The 23,015-nt window shown below is 60.6% G+C and overlaps 1 protein-coding gene and 1 long non-coding RNA gene across 4 annotated transcripts; one reads left to right on the forward strand and one right to left on the reverse strand.

Annotated features, from left to right (window-relative positions):
* Window positions 1–440: 440 nt before the first annotated feature.
* Window positions 441–22,443, reverse strand: TMCC2 (transmembrane and coiled-coil domain family 2). 3 transcript variants are annotated; one of them, XM_061454896.1, is made up of 5 exons: window positions 22,255–22,443; window positions 14,600–15,106; window positions 2,387–3,321; window positions 1,904–2,039; window positions 441–1,798 (listed from the first exon to the last, which is right to left on the reverse strand). In XM_061454896.1, exons 1-5 carry the CDS (start codon window positions 22,417–22,419, stop codon window positions 1,487–1,489), a joined length of 2,055 nt encoding a protein of 684 aa, XP_061310880.1. In that variant the 5' UTR covers window positions 22,420–22,443; the 3' UTR covers window positions 441–1,486. The 3 variants fall into 3 exon arrangements, with proteins under 3 accessions (XP_061310880.1, XP_061310881.1, XP_061310882.1); XM_061454897.1 differs by lacking the exons at window positions 14,600–15,106; window positions 22,255–22,443 and adding an exon at window positions 9,340–9,489; XM_061454898.1 differs by lacking the exons at window positions 14,600–15,106; window positions 22,255–22,443 and adding an exon at window positions 6,035–6,508.
* Window positions 5,207–12,375, forward strand: LOC133270060 (uncharacterized). Its single transcript, XR_009743660.1, has 4 exons — window positions 5,207–5,964; window positions 9,389–9,622; window positions 9,952–9,980; window positions 10,538–12,375. It is a non-coding gene; the product is annotated as an uncharacterized LOC133270060 (long non-coding RNA).
* Window positions 22,444–23,015: the final 572 nt, after the last annotated feature.

The raw sequence follows: 23,015 nt of genomic DNA on the forward strand, positions 1-23,015 counted from the left end.
TCTTCCCCCTTCGGGGTCTGGGCTCGGGCAGAACGCAGGGAGCTGGGTTTAGGGAGCCCAGGCTCGGAGATGTGACTGCTCACGGCTTTGTTCCCACAGATACTTAATGGTGCGAAGAGACCTGGGCCGGGGCAATCCCAAGCACAGCTTTAGGCTGGGTGGAGCCTGGATGGAGCAGTGTCGAAGGGGAGGACTTTGCGCCGCATCCACAAAGGTCTGTATTGTCCCTGCTTGGTCCTGGGAGCGTGGAGGAGGTGGGAGATGTGCAGCTTCCCCTCTGGAACTGCCTCTGCCCCTCCTGTGGGACCTCAGAGCACCCCGTGCCCTGTGCATCGGGCTGTGAAGTGCCACCAAAGAGGTTAAGGGCTAAATTCTCAGCTAAGGCAAACTGGTTCTAAAGTCAGTGGCGTGGCACCATTTGTCCCAGAGGAGGCTGTGACTCTGCATATTTATATATATATTTATATATGTGTGTGTATAGATATATTACATAAATATATATGTATGAAATCATCTCGGACCCATCGGAGCCAGCATGCTGTGCTCTGGCGCAGGGCCGCAGGGGCTGCCAAGGCACCTGCTCGCCTCCTCCTGCTCCCCCAGCTTCAGTTCACAAGTGGGAACAGTCTTGGGTTGAATGGGAGCTCACACACACACACACACACACACACACACACAGAGGACACGGTGCAGGGGCTGCCAAACAGCGGCGGGATGCAAGTCCAGGGGTCCCTGAAGAGATCGGATCAGCGGCAGCCAAAGGAAGGGGAAATAAATAACAGAGGGGGAAGCAGCGGAGGGGATCTCACTTGTGCCGGAGCCCACTGCAGCATCGGGTCCCCTGTGCCTGCCCAGGCCCCTGTGGGCACACAGGGACAGTGTCACAGCCCTGCTCTGGGCTGCCTGGGCGGTGCTGGGGTTGGAGGAGGCTGTGGGGTGCACACGTTCTTGCTGCGTTCACCTTGGACCCGTGTTCTCCTCCAGCACCTGCTTTGCTTTTGCTCTTGCTCTATCCCAGGACCGAGATTTTGCTGGCTTGGTTGTCAAGGATGAAAGGGAAACTCCATCCCCAGCCAGCCCTGCGCTTCTCTCTGCAGAAAGTTTGCATGGAGCTGGGTTCGGTCCAGCTCAACCCTTCCCACCACAGGAAACCTCTGCAGACCTCCCCACAGACCTTCAGAACAGAATTACACTTAGAAAATGCCTCCAAAACCCTAGAAAAACCCCGCGCCCCATAAATATAACCAGTTTCTTCCAAAACACCTCTTCATTCCCCATCCCACCCTCCTTAAACATCCCAGGAGATCAATGGATCCCAGCTTCAACACGCTCCGAGTGCTCACCGCTGGCTGCAGCGAGGATGGAGAGATGGGAAAGCAACTGAACTGAGTGTGTGAAGAAGCAACCTGAAGGCTTTGGACCACGGTCCCCCCAGCCCTCTCCTCTGCAGGAAACGGAAAGCCCCCCGGGCTGCAGCAGCTGTGGATCAGCTGGGGAGCAGGACGTGCTCCAGGAAGTAGCTGATGGAGTCCCAGTGCTTCCAGAGGAAGAAGAGGAAGAGGACGAGCAGGGCGGTGCTGAGGATGCGCATGCGGGTCTTCATGAGCGGGGTGATGAAGTTGGCGATGGTGGAGACGAAGACGAGCAGCACGGCCATCAGGGCCAGGATGACGTTGATGAACTTGCCCAGCAGCGCCCGGGCGTTGGCGTTCTCCACCCCTTCCAGCTGCACCACTTGCTGCTGCTGCTGCTGCAGTTCCAGCTTGGTCACCCGCGTCAGGCAGGACTCCACCGCCTCCTGCAAGGGACAGCACGTCAGCAGATGGACCTCATCTGCCCACCCTCTCCCCCTCGCCCCATGGATGGAGGGTGCAGAGGGCTCTGAGCCATCACGCTCCCCTACCTGGATGTCCCGTGCCCTCTCGTAGGACTGGTAGGCCACCTTCTCCTCCATGCTGGCCAGCTCCTGCTTCAGGTTGGTCATTTCGTTCTGGTGCAGCTCGGTGAGGTCGTTGAGCTGCTCCTCCAGGCGCTCGTACCTGCACACAGGGGATGGAGGGGTGCTGGGGCAGGAGGTCTCCCCATAGAGAACCCCCTGCCCTACTTCCCCTGGCACTGGAGAACCCCCTTGGCCCCACCTCACTCCTGGTTCTAGCTGGTTATGACGCCAAAGGGATGGGTCTGTCAGGAAGGAGGGCAATGGGGATGGCAGCTCCCCATGTCCCTGGCTTAGCCAGACAAGCCCTGTGGTTCCCAAAGAGCCATGGAATGGTTTGGGTTGGAAGGGACCTTAAAGCTCCTCCACTTCCACTAGAGCAGCTTGCTCCAAGCCCCTGTGTCCAACCTGGGTGATGCGCTTCCACCCTGGCACCCCCCCCATCCCTACCTGTACCGCTCCTCCTGCAAGCACTGCGTCATGTAGGTGTAATCCCGTTGCAGCTGCGTCTTGAGGTCCTCCATGGAGTCCTCCAGATGCGACTGGCTCTCCTTGATCTCCCGGAGCTCCTCCAGGATGGTGTCGAAGTTATAGTGGTGGCTGTCCAGCGTGTTGCACTTGGGGCTCCCCAGCCCGCCGGCTCCTGCCCCGGAGTTGCTGCCTCCAGCCGAGCCGGAGGTGGCACTGGAGCACTCGTCATCGCTGCCGTACTTGGGGCTGGAGACCAGCGTGGCGCTGCCGCTGAGCGCGCGCGAGGCCTCCTCCGGGTGCCCGTCGTCCAACGTGTCCTTGAGGTGCGCGATGTTGTCCGCGCTGCCGAACTTGTTCCGGATGAGGCTGGCGAACTCCCGCGGCTTGGAGACCACGGCGGTGTGCGTGGCCTGCGACAGACCCGAGAGCCCCCCCTTGACGCCTTCCACCACGCCGCCGCTGAAGCCGCTGATGCTGGAGCGAACGTTGGCACCCACGTCCTTGAGACCCTGGTGCATGTCCCGGAAAACATCCTTGGGCTGCCGGGAAGGGCCGTTCTGCTCGATCTCCTTCAGCTTCTTGTGGTAGTGCTCCAGCTTCTTGTGGAGCTGCGCGATGGTCTGAGCCGACTTCTGGTTCTTCTTCTCAAAGACCTGCTTGATGCGGGACGCCTGCTGCTTGTCCGCGTTGTTGGCCAGCTTCAGGTACTCGGCCACGTTGTCGTCCCGGGCCTCCTGCTCGATCTTGATCTGCTCCGTGATCTTGAGGATCTTCTGGTGCAGGTGCTCGATGGCCGCTTTCGTCCTGTGCGGGTCGGGGGTGCCCTCGGGGACGTCCAGGCAGATGGTGCCATCGGTGTCGCCGTGCCCGGCGGCGGAGGGCAGGCTCAGCGCGGTCACATCCCCCTTGTCCAGCTGCGGGCAAAGAGAGAGGAGGATGCTCAAGGGAGAGAGGTAACGGCCTGGGGAGAGGGTAGGAGGGGAATGGAGCTGGGCAGGAGAGCAGTTGACCAGAGCGATGGCTGCATCACCAGCAGGTCATGGCGGGGGTTCTCCCCCTCTGCTCCACTCTGGGGAGTGCCCCCCGCAGTCCAGTGTCAAATCTCCACCAAACCAGCGGAGAGCTCAGGAACTGAGCAACCTGGAGGGATTTCAGTCTCCTTTTCAGGCTTTGCCTTTTAGCCTCCTGCCCGCAGCAGAAGGGGAACTGCCCCAGCCTGGTCTGTGGGTGTCTCCTGGTCCCCAGGGAGCAGCAGGCTGCAGGAGCAGGGACTCCTCTGCTTGCTTTTCCAAGGTTTCTCCCCTGGCAGGGCCAGACTCCTCCTGCAAGCACAAGCTGCTGCCTGGGAAGCTCAGGCACAAACCCATTCCCATCTTACAGACTTTGGGAGAGCTCCTCGCCTGAGGCCACGCTTGGAATCACCGGCAGAGCCTGGACTGAAAGCCAGGTCCTGCCTCCCACGCTCCGCCCTGGCCGCGCTGCTTGGAACAGTAAATCACTGAATCCTCCCGGTTCCTGGGGTTCCCATGCAAATCTCAGTGGTTGTATAAATGGCTCCTGGCATCTAATTGAGCTGCTTGAGAGTTAAATACTGTTGGCAGACCTGAATAATGTCTAATTTCCATCACACTTTCCCCGAATGACCCTTTAATAGGGATAATGCTGCGAGATCATTACTTAGGAGCGTGTTATCACCAGGAAATGCCTTGTGCAGGAGGGAGGAATGTTCTCAAGATGCTGCTTAGGAACACTCCGGCCTGCAGCAGGTCCTGCACGGGGCTGGGAAAAGGGGGAACAAACACTGATGTTTCCTTGCATCTCCTCCTTCCCTGGTGCTGCTGTCCTGCTGGGAGCCTGCAGGCTTCCTGCCAGGGTCTCAGCACGGAGACAGAGGATTTCGCTTGGGTTTCTTATCAAAGGGCAGAAATTAGAAGCAGGAAACAGACTTTTTTTTTGTCCAGATCTGCAATTCTTTGCACAGGGACAAACCAGACAGAAGGAAAAGGCAGCCCCGGAGATGCTGAAAGGGGAAAGCTCAGTGGGGCACTGAAGGGGAGAAGTTGCTCAAGCTTTGTTTCCAAAGAGGGGAAAGGTTTGGGAATCACCCAAAGCTTTGCCCCTGCAAAGCTGATCTCTGGGGTTTATTCATTGGAGCATATTTGGGAGGGTAGGAGGGTGGGGAATGGCATGTATCCAATGCTGCTGACCCACGCTGACAGGCCTGGGGTGAAACCTTCACCTGAGCCCCACTGAAAGCTCTGCTTGCCCTCAGCCACACCATGGGAAAGCCCCATGAGGTTATTGCTTTGAAAGCAACCCCCCAAAAGAGACAATACCGATCTCTGCAGCATTACCAGCCACTGCCTGCTAAATCCCAGCAAGCCTCGATGACTGTGCAGTGGATTTAGCAGGGGGATTAATAGAAGGCACACTTTCCCTACATGCAGAAAACCTGCTGCTTCGGCACAGCGAAATGAAAGGGCTGTTTCCTAGCGCTTGTTTTCCAGGCAGGAGAGCAGGGGCTCATGTGGGATGCGGGAGGAATGCAGGACGCAGGGAGGGAAATTGTTATCAACAGAATTCAACCCAGGACAGCTGAGATATGCTAAAGGCTCAGGCTAAGGAGCTGAGCAAACAGGACCTGGAGGGCCACGGCTGGGCACAGTTATGCAATGCTGGTTTCTTTGATGGAGCAAAGCCTCGTGGTAGGTGAGGAGCTTGGGGACCGGGTTGTGGCTGTGGCCCCAGCACAGGGCTGTGGGGGTCCCTGCACGCCCCGGGCTGGAAGGGATTGAAACCCATTGCTAACAAATTGCACAATAATTGCAGAGCTCAGCGCAAAACTCCCAGGACGCTCCCTCATGCCCTGAACTATTCCAGTTTCCATCCCCTTCAGCCTACTAGGAAGCGCAGTGGATGAGCTCATGCCGTGGCTCTGGCTCCACACCCATCCCGAGCAAGGACTTTCCCTGTGAGATGTGATCGTGGTTCCAAGCTGAAGTACAACGTGGGGATGAAAGCTGCACCATGAGCACCTTCAAGCGTGGAGAACACAAGTCCCACCGAGCTGCCAGGGAATGCTGGGCAGACCCGGGAGCTGCTGCTCTGAGCTGGCCCCTCTTCCTCAGAGCACTTTATGGGCACAATGTGGGACAGGATCCACCCCATGGGTTGATGACTGCAAATCAAAGCCAACGTGACAGGGGCTCTGGGTGTCCCCACGTGCATTCACAGCCGGAGCAGAGCTCTCATCCCCCTCGACCGCGTTACCCATCCCAGGGCTTGAAAATAGAAGCAGGAGCCCTGATTCACACTTCCCAGCCTCCTCAAGCCTGCAGCAGGGACCCGAGCAGGCAGCCCTGCGTGCTCCCCTGCCAGCCCTGCATGGACACAACAGGCCGGCAGCAGCTGCCTCTGCTCATTCACCGGCTTGGGAATGCTTTTCCTTACATAATACAGGCAGGAACGTGAAGGTTTCAGCTCGCAACGGAGCTCCCACCCCTGCGCCGGCACGGACCGTGCCGGTGGGTTTCATTCACCGAGCGCCAGCAGCGGAGGTAGGTAAAGCCCCCGCGGCTCTCCCTGCCCATCACCATCCTCCCCACCCCAAGCAGCTCCAGCACCTACCTCCATCGCCGGCAGCGCTCGGGTGCCCCAGGGCTACTCGGTGTGGGCAGCTCGGCCGCGTCCCCGCTGCATCCCGGAGCCGGGCAGTGATGCACGGGCAGCGCTGGCGGCCATGGCCGGGGCACAGCGGCAGCTCCGGCAGCAAAGTTTGGGGGTAGCAGCGAGCGGGGGGGAGAGGAAAACCCCGGTGCAGCCCCCGTCAGGGCTGGCCCCGTGTCCCCGAGCGCTTCCCGAGCGCGCCGGGCTGGAGCCGATGGCTGCGGCGGGATCGCCGAGCCGGGAGTCGCGCCAGAGCTGTTTACAGCTCCCAGCGCCGGCAGCTTTCAGAGCTGTAACGCAACCCCCCCGTCCCTGTGGCGGGATATTCACACGCCTCCAGCCCCATACGCTGCCTGTGCCCTGACGCAGGGGGTCGGGACGGGCTCCTGTCATCTGCTGTGTCACGTACCAGGGCACGGAGCTCGGGAGGGGCAGCAAGCACAGCCCCGGCTGGGACCGACACGCAGTCGTCAAGCGGGGATTGGGAACTGGGAAGCCTGAGGGAGCTAAAAGCCACTTGCGCCAGGACCTGGTGGTGTCTTAGCCGACACCATGCAGGGAGATGGACCCGGATCCAGCCCGCTCACACCATGGAGAGTGATGGGGAAGGCTGCACCGAGCCGACGGGAGAACAGGCGATGCCCCGGGAACACATCCAGCCGGCTGAGCAGATACAAGTGCTGGAGATGTTAAATGGGACAGCCAAAAAGCAAGCAGCGAGCTCTGGGTCTGCAGGAGCTGGTGGCAGTTTTGAGTCACCCTCCAGGCACTGCATTATTGCTGGGGCCAGTGGAGCTGGTGAGGGGCTAAAGCGAGATTCCTGGGTGGGAAAGGAGACCCAGAGCTGTGATTTGAGCCCAAACCGGTGGGGTTGCACAGAGCAGGGTGATGTGGCCCCTGCTGCAGCATCAAGCCTGGATAAGAGTGATGGAGGGAAGCAGAATTCAACCCACAGACTTACACCAAAGCCCTCAGTGCACAGAGCTGATGCTGGGGCTGTTTGAAACAGCCGGAGATCAGAGCACCAGTGCAGCCCCAGACCAGGAGCTACACGAGGAAGGGTCATTTACAGCTCTGGTTTGAGCTGTTTCTCATTAAAATCCCAACCAAACGATGAGACAACAGCAGCTTAGGAAGCATTTCCAGGCACACAGTGAATTGTGCAGGCCAGACCGATGAGCTGATCGTGACCCAGATGCATGTTTAATGGGGAAGACTGTGCTGCTCCCACCGCTGAGCCGAGCCCAGCACCGCTCAGCCTCCTGCTTCCCATCACCTCGGACTTCCTCTACATCCATCCATGCCCTGGCAGGGGAACCTGCTGCCTTGGAGAGGCTCTGGGTGCAATGCTGCACCTCTGAGCGATGGTGCTCGTTGCTGCCTGTGCTGGAGCTGGCCCTGCCCTGGCAGGGATGGATCGGGAAGGTTTGGTTCCACAGCTCCACAAAAGCACCATCCCTTTGGTCCCTTCTCATCCTGCGAATGGAGCCTCCCTACACCTCACCACAGCCACCAGACACCCTTGTAACGCCGGCAGAGCTTCCCTGTGGGAATGCTTCCCTTGCTGAGCTCTGACAGCTCCGGAGCAGGGGCTGCCTGTGCTGCTCAGATAACCTCAGTGAAACAGCAGGAAACCGGCACAGCAGCAGCCTTGCCGGGGCTGCTCGGAGCTGGGAAGGCATTTCCTTGGATCACCTTCAGCCCTCCCAGCCTGTGCTTGCAGCCCTGGACACAAGGAGCAGGGAGGAGGCAGAGCCGGAGCAGGCTCTCATGGACCGATCCGTGATGTGAAGCTGCCAAAGCACAGTTCAGCACCAGGAACTAAATCCCTTGGATGCCTTTAGCCCAAGCTCTGGATGCTGTGGCCCCAAATTCCTGCTCAGGGTATCCCCAGCCATGCCTGGCAGGGGTTTGGATGAGAGTGTTTGGGGGCAAGGGACAGGCTGCACCAAGCCCCTGTGTTTCTCAGTCTGTCCTCTCCAGAGGACAGGATCTTGTGGGCAAAAGCCTCCTTTCCCCATCTGCGTGAGCAACCTTTGTGCATGCCAGTGCTGAGCCCCTTTCCTGTACGCTCACCCATCAGCAGCGGCTATGGTACCATCCGTACCCAAAGCCCAAAGAGCAGATTCCCCAAGGAAGTCACAGCCCCCAGGAGCAGGAGCCAGTTGTGCCTCCCATGTGGTGCTCAGCCTCGACAGGGAAGGGTGAGAAGGAGCAGGGATCATCCTGGAGCCGCACAGACACTGCAGCCAGGGTGGGGTTTGCAGCCTGGCCAAGCCCGGGGCCGTGGATGCCTGTGGGCAGGTTACTGAGGGACATCATCTTTGGGTTGCTGTCTCTCATAGCATCACTTCTCGGTTTAGCTCAGGAGCCAGAGGTCACTTCCCATCGCTCTCAGCAGGGTGGGAAAAACCCCCAGCTGCACAAGCACTCTGGAAAACACCCTCTGCCTCCCAGCTCCCCCTTCTGGGGCTGCCCCAAAGCCCATCTGCTTCCCTCACAGCCTCCTGGGGCTGCCAGGCACAGCCCTGCTTCCTGATAAAGAACTTGATAAATGCCAGGATGCTTGAGATGAGACTTTGTTATTCCTTGGACACGTCAGGCAGCTGCATTCAGAGGAAACTGCCTCTTCTCAGCTCCCCAGCACAAGGGGAATTTTAGGAGCAGCAAATAATGCAGAAGCAAGACCGGTGCCTGTTGATGCCCCAGCAGAGCAGCAGTGCAGCTTCTTCCCTCCCTTTCACATGCAGAAACCCTGCTGGGATGGCAAAGAAAATCCCTGGATGGCCACAAAATCACAGCACATTTGGTGTGTGCTGGTGCTGGGTGGTGCAGAATCCAGCCCTGAGCACCTACAGAGCCCTGGTCCGAGCATCTCAGCCACGAGACGGGTCACCTGGTGATGCCACACAACATGCAGAGCAAATGGTAGGCTTGGGCTTTGCCTTTACATCCCAGCTGCGGATGGGCTTAGCATGGAGAAGCAAGGAGGAATTCCGGCTGAGCTGCACTAGAGTGCTCTCAGCCAGGCTGGGAAAGCTGCATATGGATTATTGGGAGCCAGGACACTGCTCCTGAGCCTCACGTTCCTGAGTGCATTTGGTGTCCAAAGCAAGTGGCTTCTTGGCCAAGATCTCAACCCTTGCAAGTGGGCAGCTGCACAGAGCCCAGCAGCAGCCTGACCATCGCCTGCAGCTCCTCACCCGGGCATCCCGAGTCCTTGCCTCGCCTAAGGAGCAGGAAGGAGAGCAGAGGGGAATACTCACGAAGACACCCAGCAGTGAATTTAGGAGCAATATCCTTTTCCCGGGGCAGGGCTCGGGAGGATGCAGCTCTGCCATGAGGATGCCCTGGTCACTCCTGCAAAGCGCCTGGCCGCTGCTCCGGGAGGCAGCCGCATCCTCTCCCTCTGCCATGGCTGCGGGGAAGGAGCCGAAGGGGCCGAGGATCGCACAGGGAGCGCTTGCAGAGGAGGCAGCCGAGGCTCTGAGGCAGCCAAGAACAAGCAGCACAGGCTGGCGAGCAGGGAGGGAGCCGGGAACAGGCTGGGTGCCACAGGGGCCGGTCCTGCTCCTCCACAGGGCGCTGGGAGAACAACAGCACCGCCAAGCTCTGCCTGCCCGGCTGAGCTGGGACGGTGCCACCGTCCCATGGGGCTCTCGGGGCAGCAGGAGGGGAGCGGATCCAGGTGGGCAGATCCCGGGATCCATCCCTTGGGCTGTGCCCACCCCTAGCCAGTGTTCCCTCACCTAGCACCGCATCCGCCAGGCTGGGGACTGTCCCCTGTGCTTGCAGGTCAGCGGGAGGGACAGCTCTGCAGGGAGGGCTCAAGGACCCCTCACGGGTGAGGCTGCTCAGGGCCCTGCCGACGCTTGGAGCATGTGGACAAACCCCCACTGCTGTACAGGTAATGGCGCTGCCCTTTCTCTTGCTGGGGGACAGCACTGGACCCACCAGCAGCACCCCCAGCCCCTGCTGCGCCCGGGTTCTGACCCCTCTGTCAGGGTGTCTGGGAGGCTTTTCGGCAGGTTTTGTGTGCTTGAGGCAGAGCACAGCGAGGCGAGGAGAGGAGAGGAGAGCAGGCACAAGGCAGGACCCTGCTTTGCTCATCCTGACTCAGGAGCCAAATCCTGCTCTCAGTGATAAGCCTGGAGTGGCAGGGGATGGGCAGAATGGAACAGCAAAGCCATGGGCACTCACTCCTCAGTCCTGCCCTACCCACCTTGTGCATCCATGCTGACCCCCAGCTGCCTGCTCCGTCTAAATCACCCGGGACAGGCGGCATTCCCAGTGCCTGCCTGCCATGGAGCGGGAGCTGCTGGTGGGCTGGAAACAACAGCCATATGTCAACGAAGGCTGAGGAACACGCTGTCTTTTGCTAGGGGGTGAATCAGTACGAGAGCCTGATATTCTTCTTCAGCTGAATTAATTAAGCAGCAATCTCGGGTATCTTTGTCTTCACAGCTATTATCTGCTTTTCCCAAAGTGCTCCTCAACGCATCACCCCAACAGGAGTGAGGGAATGAGTTCCCACCACCACCCTTCGCTCACACTCTCATTCCCCTGACGTGGGGAGGTAGAGAGGTGGGAGCTGACCTGGACACGATGCTCTCACACCTCCAGATCCGTGATGCAGCCAAGGTCAGTCCTGCCCCCCCAGAACCCTTGGGGAGCTTGTAGGGATGCTCCCGACTCATCCCCTTGGGATGCTGCTGAGGGGATGTGGGGCCAGAGGGCTGCAGGCAGCACAGCTTTACCACCACCATTCTCTCTGTTCACGCTTGCAGTCACCACTGGCCTGTTTTAGCTCCTTCCCCTGGGATTTTAACACCAGAACTCGCCTGCAGTTTGGGTGGGAGGGGAGGATGCGCGTTGCCTCTGTCAGCAAATCCTCCTGAAGAGATGCAAAGGACTTCCCTAGACACATGGAAGTGTTGGCTCTTGTTCCCAGCTGGGGAAACTGAGGCAGGGAGTGAGGGAAAACCACTGCCGCAAGTCTCCTGCATGGGTTAATGCGGAGACCGCAACCAAAAGCAGTGAAACTTGAAGGTCCCATGTGCCTTTAGCTGTGCCAGCACCTCGGGGTGCTCCACACCTCCAGAAAGCAGGCTGCCTGCGACCCGTCCTGGGTAACCAGAGCTGTAGGAGGTGACAAACCACTTCCCTGCCCTGAAACCGATCGGATGCTGTGGAGCCAGAGGGAGCAAGGATGAGCTGGACATGCTGTAGCCAGAAAGGAAAGGCCTGGGCAGGGGAGATGAGCTCTGCCTGGTGGCCCTGAGCTGTCCCATGGCCTCTCAGCCACTGATGGCCACAGCCACGCGGGGTGATGCTCAGGGACTGCGGGTTTCTCGCTGCTGACTCTAATCCGCCTCACCCCGATATAGCCACTGACCCGCTGGGCAGCTAAACTTAGCAGGATGAATCCTGCCCTGTGGCAGCAGGGCAGTGGGGACGGGGCCATAAGCACAGGTCCAGGACCCTCGGACCACCTCCCAGAGGCTGGGCAGGCCCCAGGGGTGTGGATGGAGGAGACAGGAGCAGGGAGATGGGGCACTCAGGCCATGAGCTCAGCTCACAGCCTCGAGGGAGCCAGACCCGCCCGTGAGCCCAAAGCGGAGACGTGGCACGAGCCCCCTTTAGCCGCCCCCGTTCCTCCCCTGTGTCTCACGGGAGAAGCGTCCCGGGCAATGCGGCACAGGGAGGGCCCGGGGGTGCAGCAGCAGCTGGTGCTGTCACTTGCGAGGGACACCGAGGGCAGAGGGGCAGGGGCCAGGTCCGGTCCCTCGCATCCTTGGGGAGCTGCTCGGCGGGGCTGAGAGCCTCCCACTCGTGACCGGTGGGAGCGGATCCCGCGGGGGAGCCGGCCCGGACGGGGCGGGCGCAGCGCTCACCGCTGCGGTAACGCTGCCCTCTAACGGCCGCCGGCCGGCCCCGCTCCAGCCCGGCCCCACGGGCTCCCCCCACGCTGGTTGCGGGGGGCTCGGGGGGACCCCCCCCACCGGCCCGTCCCGGCGCTGTTCTCACCTGCGCGTGGACCATGCCGCAGTCCCCGCAGGCCTCCGTGCAGCTCCCGGGCAGCACCAGGCACAGGACCCCGCGGCCGCCCCGATCCAGCTCCGGCCGCCCCAGCGGGGATGGGGGGGTCCCCCCCGGGGGACTTTGCCCCGCCAGCCCCGGTGCTCGGCTGACCCCAGCGCTGCAGGGCCCGGGGGCTGCGGGGCCGCCCCACAGCCGCCTGCGTGCGGCTCCAGCGAGGCGCTGGCGGGTCACCAGGAGCAGATTAGTGAGGTAAGGGGAGAGCTCTGAGCGCGCTCCCTGCCCCTGCCGTGCCGCTGCCGCCACCACCGTGTCCGCAAGCCAGCACGTCCTCGTGTGAACCGCCGCCGCCACCGCCGCCACCGCCGCCACCACCGCCGTGCACTCCCTGGGATGCACCAGCACCCGCGTACACCCCAACTGTGCCACCCTGCTTGGGCTGAGAACCAGCCATGCACGACGGGATGCACATGAGAGTGGATGCTGGAGGTCCCGTGGTACCCGCAGCCCTGCAGAGGGGACTTCTTCCCAGCCCACCAACAAGCAGAGCTCCGTGGTGCTGCAAACCGGGGAACACTCATCCCATGGGCACCCACCGACCAGCTGCGGCTCCTGGAGCGCAGTCACACACACAACCTCAGTCCCAAGCTGTGTGCAATTGCAGGTGGGAGGCAGGGGGATGTCGGAGCCAGCTCACCCTCATCCGGAGCTCTGTGCGTGCACAAGGTGGGTAGAGCAGGGGGGAAGGATGCAGGGGAAGCATCACCCTGCAGAGCACAGCCTCGTCCCAGCGTGTGGCACAGGTGACAGGCCAGCAGCCCCTTTGGGGTCATGGCTTGGTGACGATGCCCACAGTGCGGGCAGTGTGGGGACACACGAGCATCTCTGGGGTTACACCATGGGCCCCAGTGAGGACCAGTGCCTGGTGCTGAATGCTCAGCCTGGGCCATTTTCCCACCTGCCTCCTCCAGCCGCCCCATCTGCTCCTAGCAGCTGCCTCTTGGGGGGACTTAAGGGGGAAGAGCCATGTGTGCCTGGCCTCAGCAAGGCAGAGGGTGGCCCAGTGGCGGTGAGGAACAGAGCAGCGAAGGCAGGGAAGGGAAGAACTGTAAGAAGGCAATTACAAAGTAAAAGGCAATAGGAATCAGTAGCTGCTCAAAAAGCGCTTGCTGAGGCTGAGCAATCCCACAGGGGATTAACCCAGCGTGAGCTCAGCCCCTTATGCAACGGGAGGAGAAAACAGCATGGCATTTCTGGGGGCAAACCGGGTGCAAGCTCAGCGCTGGGGTCTGACAGAGCAGAGCCATGTGTGTGCAAGCCTGGCAGCACCATCCAGCCCCGAGGAAGAGGGCAGGAGGATGGGTTTCCCGAGGGCTACAGGAAAATAATACAGCCTGACAATATCACCCAGCTCTTGTTTCTCTAAACAGGTTATTTTTCCACTGCCTCACAAAGGCCCAGTATCGCCTCTCTCCTTATTACTCTTTGTGTCATATGCAGTTAATTATTCATCCCCTTTGTGCTGCTCCGGGAGCGGACACGGACCTCGGAGCTCCTGTCCTGGTGTGAGCTGCTTTAGCTCACAGCATCAGCCATAACCCCAGGGGCTCAGAGGGACCCAGCTCCTTGCAAGGCCAATGCCACAGGCTGGAGGGATGGAAGTTTGGCTGCTGGTACCCAAATTACCAACCCGGATGGCTCCTGGCCCTCCTCAAGCGCCTGGTCCGGGTGCCGTGGGCCAGTGGGGACTGCCAGGGAAGGGCCAGGCTGTCCAGATTTGCACATGGTAAAGGGGAATAGAGGGACCTGGGCAGCAAAGCCACTGATTACAATGATGTTTATCCTCTGGGACCAGATTCCCACATCCTGGCAGTGGCCCTGTCCCCCCGTGGCTGTGGCAGAGGAGCAGCACTGTTACAGCTACTCCTGTAACAGCCACCCAGCCAAGAGCCCCCTGATGGGTGCTAGGGCCTGCCTGGCCACCTCCTCACCCCGAGCCCTGCAGCTCTGTCAATTCACTGCTGTATTTTCAGGTAAATTAGGACAAACAAAGGAAAACGAGGGCTGGATGGAAGCATCGCCCTCTCTGTAAGCTCTGCACGAGGCTGCTTTAAAACTCACTTTGGACATGACCTGTTTGCAGCCGCTTGGCCAGCCCCTTGCAGACACCCAGTGCTGGGCTGCCTGGGCTCCCCTCCAGCCCCGTGCCGGGGTCCCACCGGGCACAGAGCTCCTGACAGACCCCTTCCTCTCTCCCCCAAACCCCACTCTGGGAATTGGAGCTGGGCACGTCCCTGCCTTCACTTCTCTGCAACAGGAGCAGCAGCTCCAGCAGCTTCAGGCCCTGACTCGCTCCCAGTCAGGGGCTGCCACTGTTGTCGTGCACACCCAGGGTCACCAGGGACAATCTCCTCCCGACAGCATCTTGGGGTGCTCTGCACCCCGTCCTGCCACAGCCCCCAGCGTGTGCTCGTGCCCCCACGGTACCTTATCGGCCAGGCACTCGGTGTCTTCGGTGAGCAGGTAGACGGCTCCGCTCTCGGCCAGCAGGATGGCAGTGTCGGTGGTGGAGGAGGACCGGGGGCGGCCCTGGTGCTGATGCAGGATGGCCGTGAGGCTGCTGTCCTGGGGGGCCTTGCGGAGGAGATGGGGGCTCCCCTTCTGCGGCTCCAAGGAGCCGCTCTTGGCGCGCCGGCTGCCGCTGTGCAGGCTGGTGCCGCGCTTGATGGAGGGGCGCGAGCGGATCTGCTGCAGCACGCGGTTGAAGGCGGTGGGACGCGCCGGGAGGTCGTGCAGGGACACGGCGTAGGACACGCGGTGCATCTCGGGGGACCTCTCCTTCTCGTCGGGGGAGTCGTGGTCGGACGCGGCGCAGGGCGGCGGCGCAGCCTCCTGCGAGCTCTGCTGCTCCCGCTCCCGCGAGCGCCGGCGGCTGTGGAAAAGGTGCTTCAGGCCGTGGCCGAACATGGACCCTTCGGAGAGCTGCTGGATTTTCTGCGGGACAGGAGAGAAAAGAGCCCCGGTTACTGCTCGGAAGGGACGGCATCGCCCTGCTCAGCACCCACGGCTCGGGTGGACGGTGCCCGCCCCGGCACCGAACCGAAACGCAAAGCTCATGGGCTCAAAGAGCTTCTGCAGGGCTCTGGTGACCCCACGGCAGCCCAAAGTGGCCTGGGGAAGGGAACACAATGCTGCTCGAGCACTTCACTGGATACCCACGGAGAAGCATTAAGCATTAGTGGCCGTTCGATGGCACACCGGGCTGAGCGCGGTGGCTCGGGACGTCTCAAACTATGCAGCTCCAACGGCATTCCCCGTGCTGGAGCAGCAGCTACCCCGAAACACAGCAAGAGCAGCAGAAAGACCCTTCAGCGCAATGGAGGTTACTCCCAGCCTCGGAGCCTTGGCCACAGTGCCAGGAGCCAGCCGCTCGCTGGAACAGGAAGGACGAGGGAGCGCTTTTCCCTGGGGGATTTTCCATGGCTCCGGAGCACAGCACGGACCGGGCTGGCCTCGCTTACGGAGGTGGAACCGCACCAAATGCAGTCCCTGCTGGGCAGCACTGGTGTTCGGGCACGCTGCTCCCCTGGGTTTCCTGTCCCAGGGGGCTCAGGCTCCTTTTCCCACACGGGACGGCTCCTGGGAAGCGGGCTGGCCTCAGCGGGGTCATGCAATATGGATGTGGAACGGATCCTGCTCACGTTACAGCCGGGGCACTCCGGAGCGGGTTCCCCGCAGCCACTGGAATGCCCAGATTTGCATCCCCAAGAGATCCTGGCTGGGTGCCCTCCACAATCCCTTGTGCTGCGGGCGGCAACTTCCAGCACCTGCAAAGATGGATCCCGGATCGCAGGGATCCCAGGTCTATGGCAGCTGCCAGGCAGCGATGTGACCCTGGGACAATGAAAGAGCCTCTCTGCTCCCAGAGCCCCCGCAGCTCCCGGGAACCCAGCGCTTCCCAAGGCACAAGTCTGCCCTGCTGCTCTGCCTGGGATTTGGAGGGAAGCTGAGCACTCTGCCCGTGAGGACGCCAGTCCTGACCCTGCTGACGTTCAGGGGCATCTCAGCACTGATTTACTGCGCCCGGGACTCTCCCCAGGGATGCTGGTTCCTGGAACTGCAGCACCGCATTTACCGGTGGTTGAAAACCAGTGTGAAACGGGCGCAGGACTGGGAACTGCTTGGCAAAGCAGTGACGTTTGAGACATGGCCTCCAGGAGCTGCAGAGCGCAGAGGATTTCATGGCCAGAAGGGATTCCTCCTCAAAATCCTGGGCATAGAATCATGGAATCAAAGTTTGTGTTGGAAGGGATCTTAAGGCTCATCCAGTTCCACGGGCAGGGACCCCTTCCACTGGAGCAGCTTGCTCCAAGCCCCTGTGTCCAACCTGGCCTTGAGCACTGCCAGGGATGGGGCAGCCACAGCTTCTCTGGGCACCCTGTGCCAGCGCCTCAGCACCCTCATAGTAAAGAATTAAAGCCAGGAGTCACAAATCCATAAGGGCCTAGTCCTCGTCACACCTGTAGTACTGGCAAGGAATCAGCAATCAGATCCTGTGTCACTAAACACTTTAATCCTCCTGTTACCCATCCCCAGTGAAAATTCCTGACCTTTTGGTTTTTCCTAGGAAATATATAATAAATCGACGGTGCTGAAGTGCTACTTTGGGAAATAGTGATTTAAATTTTATTCTATTTATAGAGTCTCTATGGAAACGGAGGCAGCATTAGGTAGGTAATAACTACAAACCCACAGATTTCTCCCATCAAGGGGATGGCACAGTTAGCCCTTTAGAAGGTCTCCATGAAAAGAAACGACCAACTTCCTTCCTTGAGTGTAACCCAAATGAAGGTGAAGCCAATAATAAAGGAAATAAAGGAGAGGAGTTTTCCCTCCTCAGATGGGTTCTGGGCCCATCTGATAGAAATTCACCTCTTAAAAGAAGCCCCTCGGGTCCTTTTCAAGTGTTAATGAAAGAGCCTTTCGTGGGCTCTGCAGGTGAGACTCCCAGTGGGATGGGAAGGGATCTGCACAGGGAAAGAGGGGAGGGAAGCAGAAAGAGGAATCCCAGCATCGCTGCTCCAGGCTTGAACCCCACCTTGTCAAGCTCAAGGCTTTCCTGCATTAGTTGTTGGGAATGGTCACCACAAACAAGTGCTACTGCAGAGCATTTGCTGATGGAAACCCTCTCTTTTCCCACATTACTCCAGGGTTCTTATTGCACTTCCAAAGCAGCGGCATTTTTCTGGCACGAAACCACTCGTGGCTCAGAGCAGAGCATCTGCACGGGCTATTTTGGAACAGCCATTGCTTAATAACTGATGCAGGGGACACAGAGACTCATTCCTCAGTACAGACAGCTGTAAAGCACTGAGATTGATACAGAGAGAGCTTTACTTCTGTTGTCTTTTCCTTTACTGCAGCCAGGGTCTCCCACTCAGCAGCAGGGATTGTTTCCACGGACTTCAAAGGAGCAGCTCCTGCTTCATGTCCCAGGTATGTGGATCAGTTCTTGAGACAAACCAAGCGTGGCCAAGAGCTGGAAAGCACCCGTTTTAACCCAAACCAACAATACCTGGCAGGCAAACAGTGGCTGTTTGGTCTGGAACACTGCTCTTCGGCAATGTCCTGTAGGAGACATTACCAAATGCTCATGGTGCTGCCTGTGCCCACTGTGCAGGGATGCGCATCCCTCCTTCCCTCCAGGGCCGGCATTCCTGCTGCTGCCAAACAGCCACACAGCCTGCAACCTCCCAGTTCCTCGCTAACTTCCAGCCCTGCCCCGACATCCAAACCTCTTACTCGCCTTTCAGACGCACACAGAGAGGATCTGGTTGCCACGACCTTATGGCACTGCCACACGCTGCCAAATCCTGCTAATTACCATTGTGATCAATTATTCATAGCCATGGCCCACCCAGAGGCTCCAGCCAAGGCTCTGCAGCCCTTTAAAGACATCGCACAGATGCAGTGGAAGACTATCGTACCCCACCCCATCCCATCCCATCCTGCCTCATCCTATCCTATCCTATCCTATCCTATCCTGTCCTGTCCTGTCCTGTCCTGTCCTGTCCTGTCCTGTCCTGTCCTGTCCTGTCCTATCCTGTCCTGTCCTGTCCTGTCCTATCCTATTCCATCCCAAGCCCTCCTGCCACTTTCTCCAGCGGATCCTCCTGTGGGTCCTGGGCAGGGGTGTCCCCGCGGGTGTCCCGCAGCCCCCCACAGCACATCCCGCTCCTCCCGCTGCCACAAACGCCAAGGAAAACGTATGGATGCTCTAAAATGGAAACCCGAGCACTCCCCCACGCACGCTTCTCCTCCCGGGGCCAGGATGAGAGCACAGCCATGTGACAAACATTAGTCACGTTGTGGAGCGCTCTCCCCAAACGCTGCCGTGCCACGCAGCTCCCCAACCACTCCAGAGCAACATCTGCAGGGCCAGCAACAGCTGCCCAGATGTGGCTCTGGCCATGGGGACGCTGCAGACCCCTGCGAGCTCCCCGCCTCGGGTGGCATTTCCGGGGTGAGATCTTTGCTACCAGATTCCAGAGGAGCCAGATGTGCTCCTGGGGGGGATAACAGCGAGCGGCATCCCACGGCTGCTTCTCCCACACTGTCACCTCTGCAGCTCCCGAACTGATTGCTGGGATGCTGCGTGCTGAAAGGCAGTGGGAAGCAAGGACGGGGACCCTGGGGGATGGCACTGTGGGCAGGTGGGCATGGAGCATCCCACTCCAACATGAGTGTGTGCCTGCAGGCACACAGCACACAGCTCCCGGGAGGGCAGCACATCCTGGCCTCATCTCTTGCCCTCTGCTGTGCTGGCACAACCCCCGGGGGGACCTCATGTCCCTCTGGGTGTACCCCAACAGGAGGACGGGACCCAGGGGGTCCTGGTGTGCAGCTCCACACTGTGAGAGTGGGAACCCGCTGGGGTCCCTGCCAGCAGCCCGAGTGCTTTGGCTGAGTGATGCCCCGGGAGATGATGGATGCGTCTGCTCCAGGGACTGCACTGCTCCTGCTTGAGCTGCTTGACAACAGCAGCTCCATCCCGCGCACCGCAGGGAGCCGGCTCACCTTGGCCGTGTCCTTTCCACACCAAAATATGCCTGGATGTGCGCGGGATTAACTCGAAACGTACCTGAGGGCTTAGAACAGGGGCTGGCGACCTTTATGGAGAGGAGGAGAGCTCACATCCTCCCTGCAGCCTGCACAGGCACCAGCATGGGGGGGGTCTGTGAACTGCATCAGGGGGTCCCCAACCCCAGACCAATCCCGTATAGTGAAAGGATTAAACTAGCTGGGTTTGAGCTGCTCTGAGGCAATGGGAGCTCAGTGCTTCACCCCATCCCAACCCCGTATGTGCTGGGCACTGAACATCCCATGGTGGGGCCTCCCCTTGTCTTTCATCCCCCTCCTCCCCAGGAGAGGTTCCCCAGCTCCAGGAAGCCCAGGGGAAACTTTATGTCCATGGATGTAGAGTTTGGATTGGGCCCTGGGAAAAGGGAAGAGCTTTAAGGCCAGTGCCTCCGGACTCCTGCTGTTCTTGGCTTTCAGGTTCAAAGGAGGAAAAGGTGGGAGCCATGAAGACCAAGACAGTGAAACTGGAGATGGAAACGATGCCAGGCTTCAGCTTTCAACCCTCGGCTCCTTTGGGAAAACAGAAAGAGCCAGGGCAAACATCCAGAGGTGCTGAAAGTGGGAGTGGGGCCAAGAGGTGAACACCGTGGTGGTGGGACACCCTGGAGACCCCGTCAGCTGCGAGAGGCTGGATGTCTCCTGCAGTGCTTTGTACGGCTCCAGTCACTGCGCTGCAGAGCACAGAGATCCCCGCCACCTGATGTGTTTGTGAGAAGGACTGTGTCATGCATCCACTCTGCTCCCTGCCAGAGCTCCTTCCACTCCTCCCTAATGGAACCCTCGCTCTTGGCAAAGGAGCTGGAGCCAGGAGCTGCTGTGGATGTGCCGGGGTCAGGGGATGGAGACAGCACAAGGCAGGCTGTTGTCTCCAGGTTGCCAGCTCAAATCCATCTTCAGCTGGCAGCAAACAACAGCTTACATCTGGTGTGTGCTCCCCATCCACAGGGAGATGGATCTTGGTGTGTGACACCAGGCACCAGCATGAGAACAGCAAAGGGCCCCGCTTGTCTGAACCCACCCCACGGTGGTGAATGCTGGGGCAGGTCCAGAGGGGGTTTGGGGCAGGAAATCCTTCAGGTTCTATTAACGATGCCACCAAGTGTAGCAACAGGAGGTAGAGGCTGACTCCGTGGTGGCTGTGGCAGGGCCAGGCAGCACGCCCGGCCCCGCTGCGGCACCTGTGGGCAGCACCAAGATGCAATTCTTCATGTGTCCTGCCTGGCACAGCAAGTCTGAGGCTTCCATCCATGAGGGCAATTAATTGCTGAGCTACAAATGCGTTAAAGGTGAACAGCACAAAGCAAACCTGCATTAGGGCATCAATAAAATCAATGGGCGTTTGGCCACTGCTCGCTGCGAGCTGGACCGGGCTGCAGACCAGGCTGAGCATCAGCTCTGAGCTGGATGCGCAACCAAGGAATGCTTGGCTCCGTGGCCATCCCCTTTGGAAGCTGCAGCTCCCTTTGCCCCATGCTTCCCCCCTGTTCTGACTCGCTGTGCAGGTGAAAAGGGCCCAGATGGGATGGAGGGAGGCTGGGGGTGATGCGGATGAGAAGAACCCCCCCGGTCAAGCCAAGCTGAGCCTCCTCGAGGTCAGGGTGTCCCACCCCATCCAGCCCTGAGCAGCATATCCCCACGGATGTGCCTTCCCCTGGCACCAGGCTCTCCCCTCCGGCTGTTTTTAGGGCAGCAGCAGCTGTAACATCACGTCAGCAAAGCCAAAACAGCCTCAGGAGCAGGAGCTGCTGCTCGGACATCGAGGGGAAGGTACCACGTGTCCTGCAACCAACCATGGGGCTTCCTGTGCTTAAAGCAGCCGAGTTCTCCTACGGGAACACGGCTTTTCCTTCCTGGCTGCCTTGCTGGAAGGGATGCAGGAATGGCACGGCAGCAGCCTGGCAGGGCTGGCTCTGCTTCCCTGACCTTGACCATGCCGGTGACACCTTCTAGGCCAAGCGGCAGGCTGGGGTCCCCCACAACAAGGATCTCCATCCGGGATGCCAGGCTAAGTTTTGTCCAGGTCTCTTTGAAACCCAGCACCTCCATTACCACCACGGTGCGACCACCACATCGCCTTTGACAGCGCTGCCATGAGCAGCCCCTGGAAACAACGAAGTTACAAGCAGGGAATTCATCTCTGCAACATCAAACCCCACCACATGCACACCAATGGGACCCTGTTGAACAGCCGGGGGTCAGAGCTGCTCCACTTCCCAACCCACGGCATGTTTCTGCCCGATTTCCCACTGGATGGCCCTGTCCTGCCCCCCTGCATCCCTGCCGCCGGGACCCGGTCCCTTCCCTCCCGCAGCGCTGCAGTGCCGCGGCGTAACTTGTTTTCCTCATGAACCGGACACAGCCCGAAGGCACCGGGAGGAGCAGCCTCGGGGCCATTTACGCGCTGTCACTTCCCGGCTGCCGCAGCACTAATCCCATCGCTGCCGAGCATCTCCCCCGTAGCCAGCACCGGGGTGACTCTGGCTGCTCTCCACCGGGCTCTGCACACCCCAGGAGCATGCCCACCCCTGGGAGCATCCCCTGCCTGGAAGCATCCCAAGGTGGGACCACTTCATCCCAGGAGCATCCCCATCTCAGGAGCATCCTCATCCTGGGACCATCCTCATTCTAGGACCACCCCTATACCAGGAGCATCCTCATCCTGGGACCATCTCCATCCTGGGAGCACCCTCATCCCAGAAGCATCTTCATCCCAGGAGCATCCTCATCCTGGGACCATTTTCATTCTAGGACCAACCCCATCCTGGGAGCATCCCTATCCCCAGAGCATCCCCATCCCACATCCTCCAAGGTCACACCTGTAGCAGAGCACGGACCAGGGTCTGGGGATGCTGGCACCCCATCAAGGCGTCCATCCCACCGGGCCCCCCACTGGTGACGCCATGGGGTGCTTGCCCGACTCTTGACCCCAAGGAGTCCTCCCCCCTCCGGTGCCCCCCCGGGGTGCTCGCCCCGCTGCCAGCCCACAGGTGCCCGGCGCTCACCTTCAGGTCGGGGGGCTTGGTGCGCGGCGGGGGGACGGCGCCCGCCTCGGGGGCCGCCGCCGCTTCCCCGGGCTTGGCCTCCATGGCAGCAGCGCCGGGCGGCTCCCCCGCGGCTCCGGGGTCCTCCTCGGGCTGCCGCAGCTCGTCCGAGCGGCACCGCTTCATAGCGGCGCGCCGAGCCCCCGGGCGGCGGGGGGAGCCCTACGGCCGCGGCGGCAGGCGGCGCCCGGGCGGCCGCTGCGGGCCCCGCGGGCTGCGCGCCCCCCCCGCCGCGCCCGCGCCCCCCCCGCCGTGCCCGGGCCGGGCGGCGGCTCCGCGCCACGGCGGCTCCGCGCCCGCCGGCACCGGCATCGGCATCGCCGCCGCCGCCGCGGCCGGGGCCTGAGTGGCGGCTGCGCTAGCCAATGGCGAGGGGCGAGGGGCGGGGCCGGCGGCAGTGGCTGGCGGCGATTGGCGGCGCGGAGCTGGCGCGGCGCGCGGGGCTGGCGCGCCCGCCAAGCCGGGCCGACAGCGCGGGGACGGGGCGAGCGGCGGGGGAGCTGCGGGGGCTTCGCGCCCCCTTTCGATACGGTTGTTAATCGATATTGTTTATTAATTGGTTCTCATTGTAATTAATGACGAGACCTCTTCCGCGCCCCTCGCAGCGCGGCAGGACTACAACTCCCAGCGTGCCCCGCGAGGCGCGCAGGCTCCTTGCGCCCCTGAACTACATCTCCCGGTATGCCCCGCTGGCCGGGGTCCGCCCGGCCTCCTCCCCCTTC

Source organism: Pezoporus flaviventris, unplaced genomic scaffold, assembly GCF_033815535.1.
Source record: "Pezoporus flaviventris isolate CSIRO_AGI_PZ_B2104156 unplaced genomic scaffold, CSIRO_AGI_Pfla_v1 ptg000017l, whole genome shotgun sequence".
Lineage (NCBI taxonomy): Eukaryota > Metazoa > Chordata > Aves > Psittaciformes > Psittacidae > Pezoporus > Pezoporus flaviventris.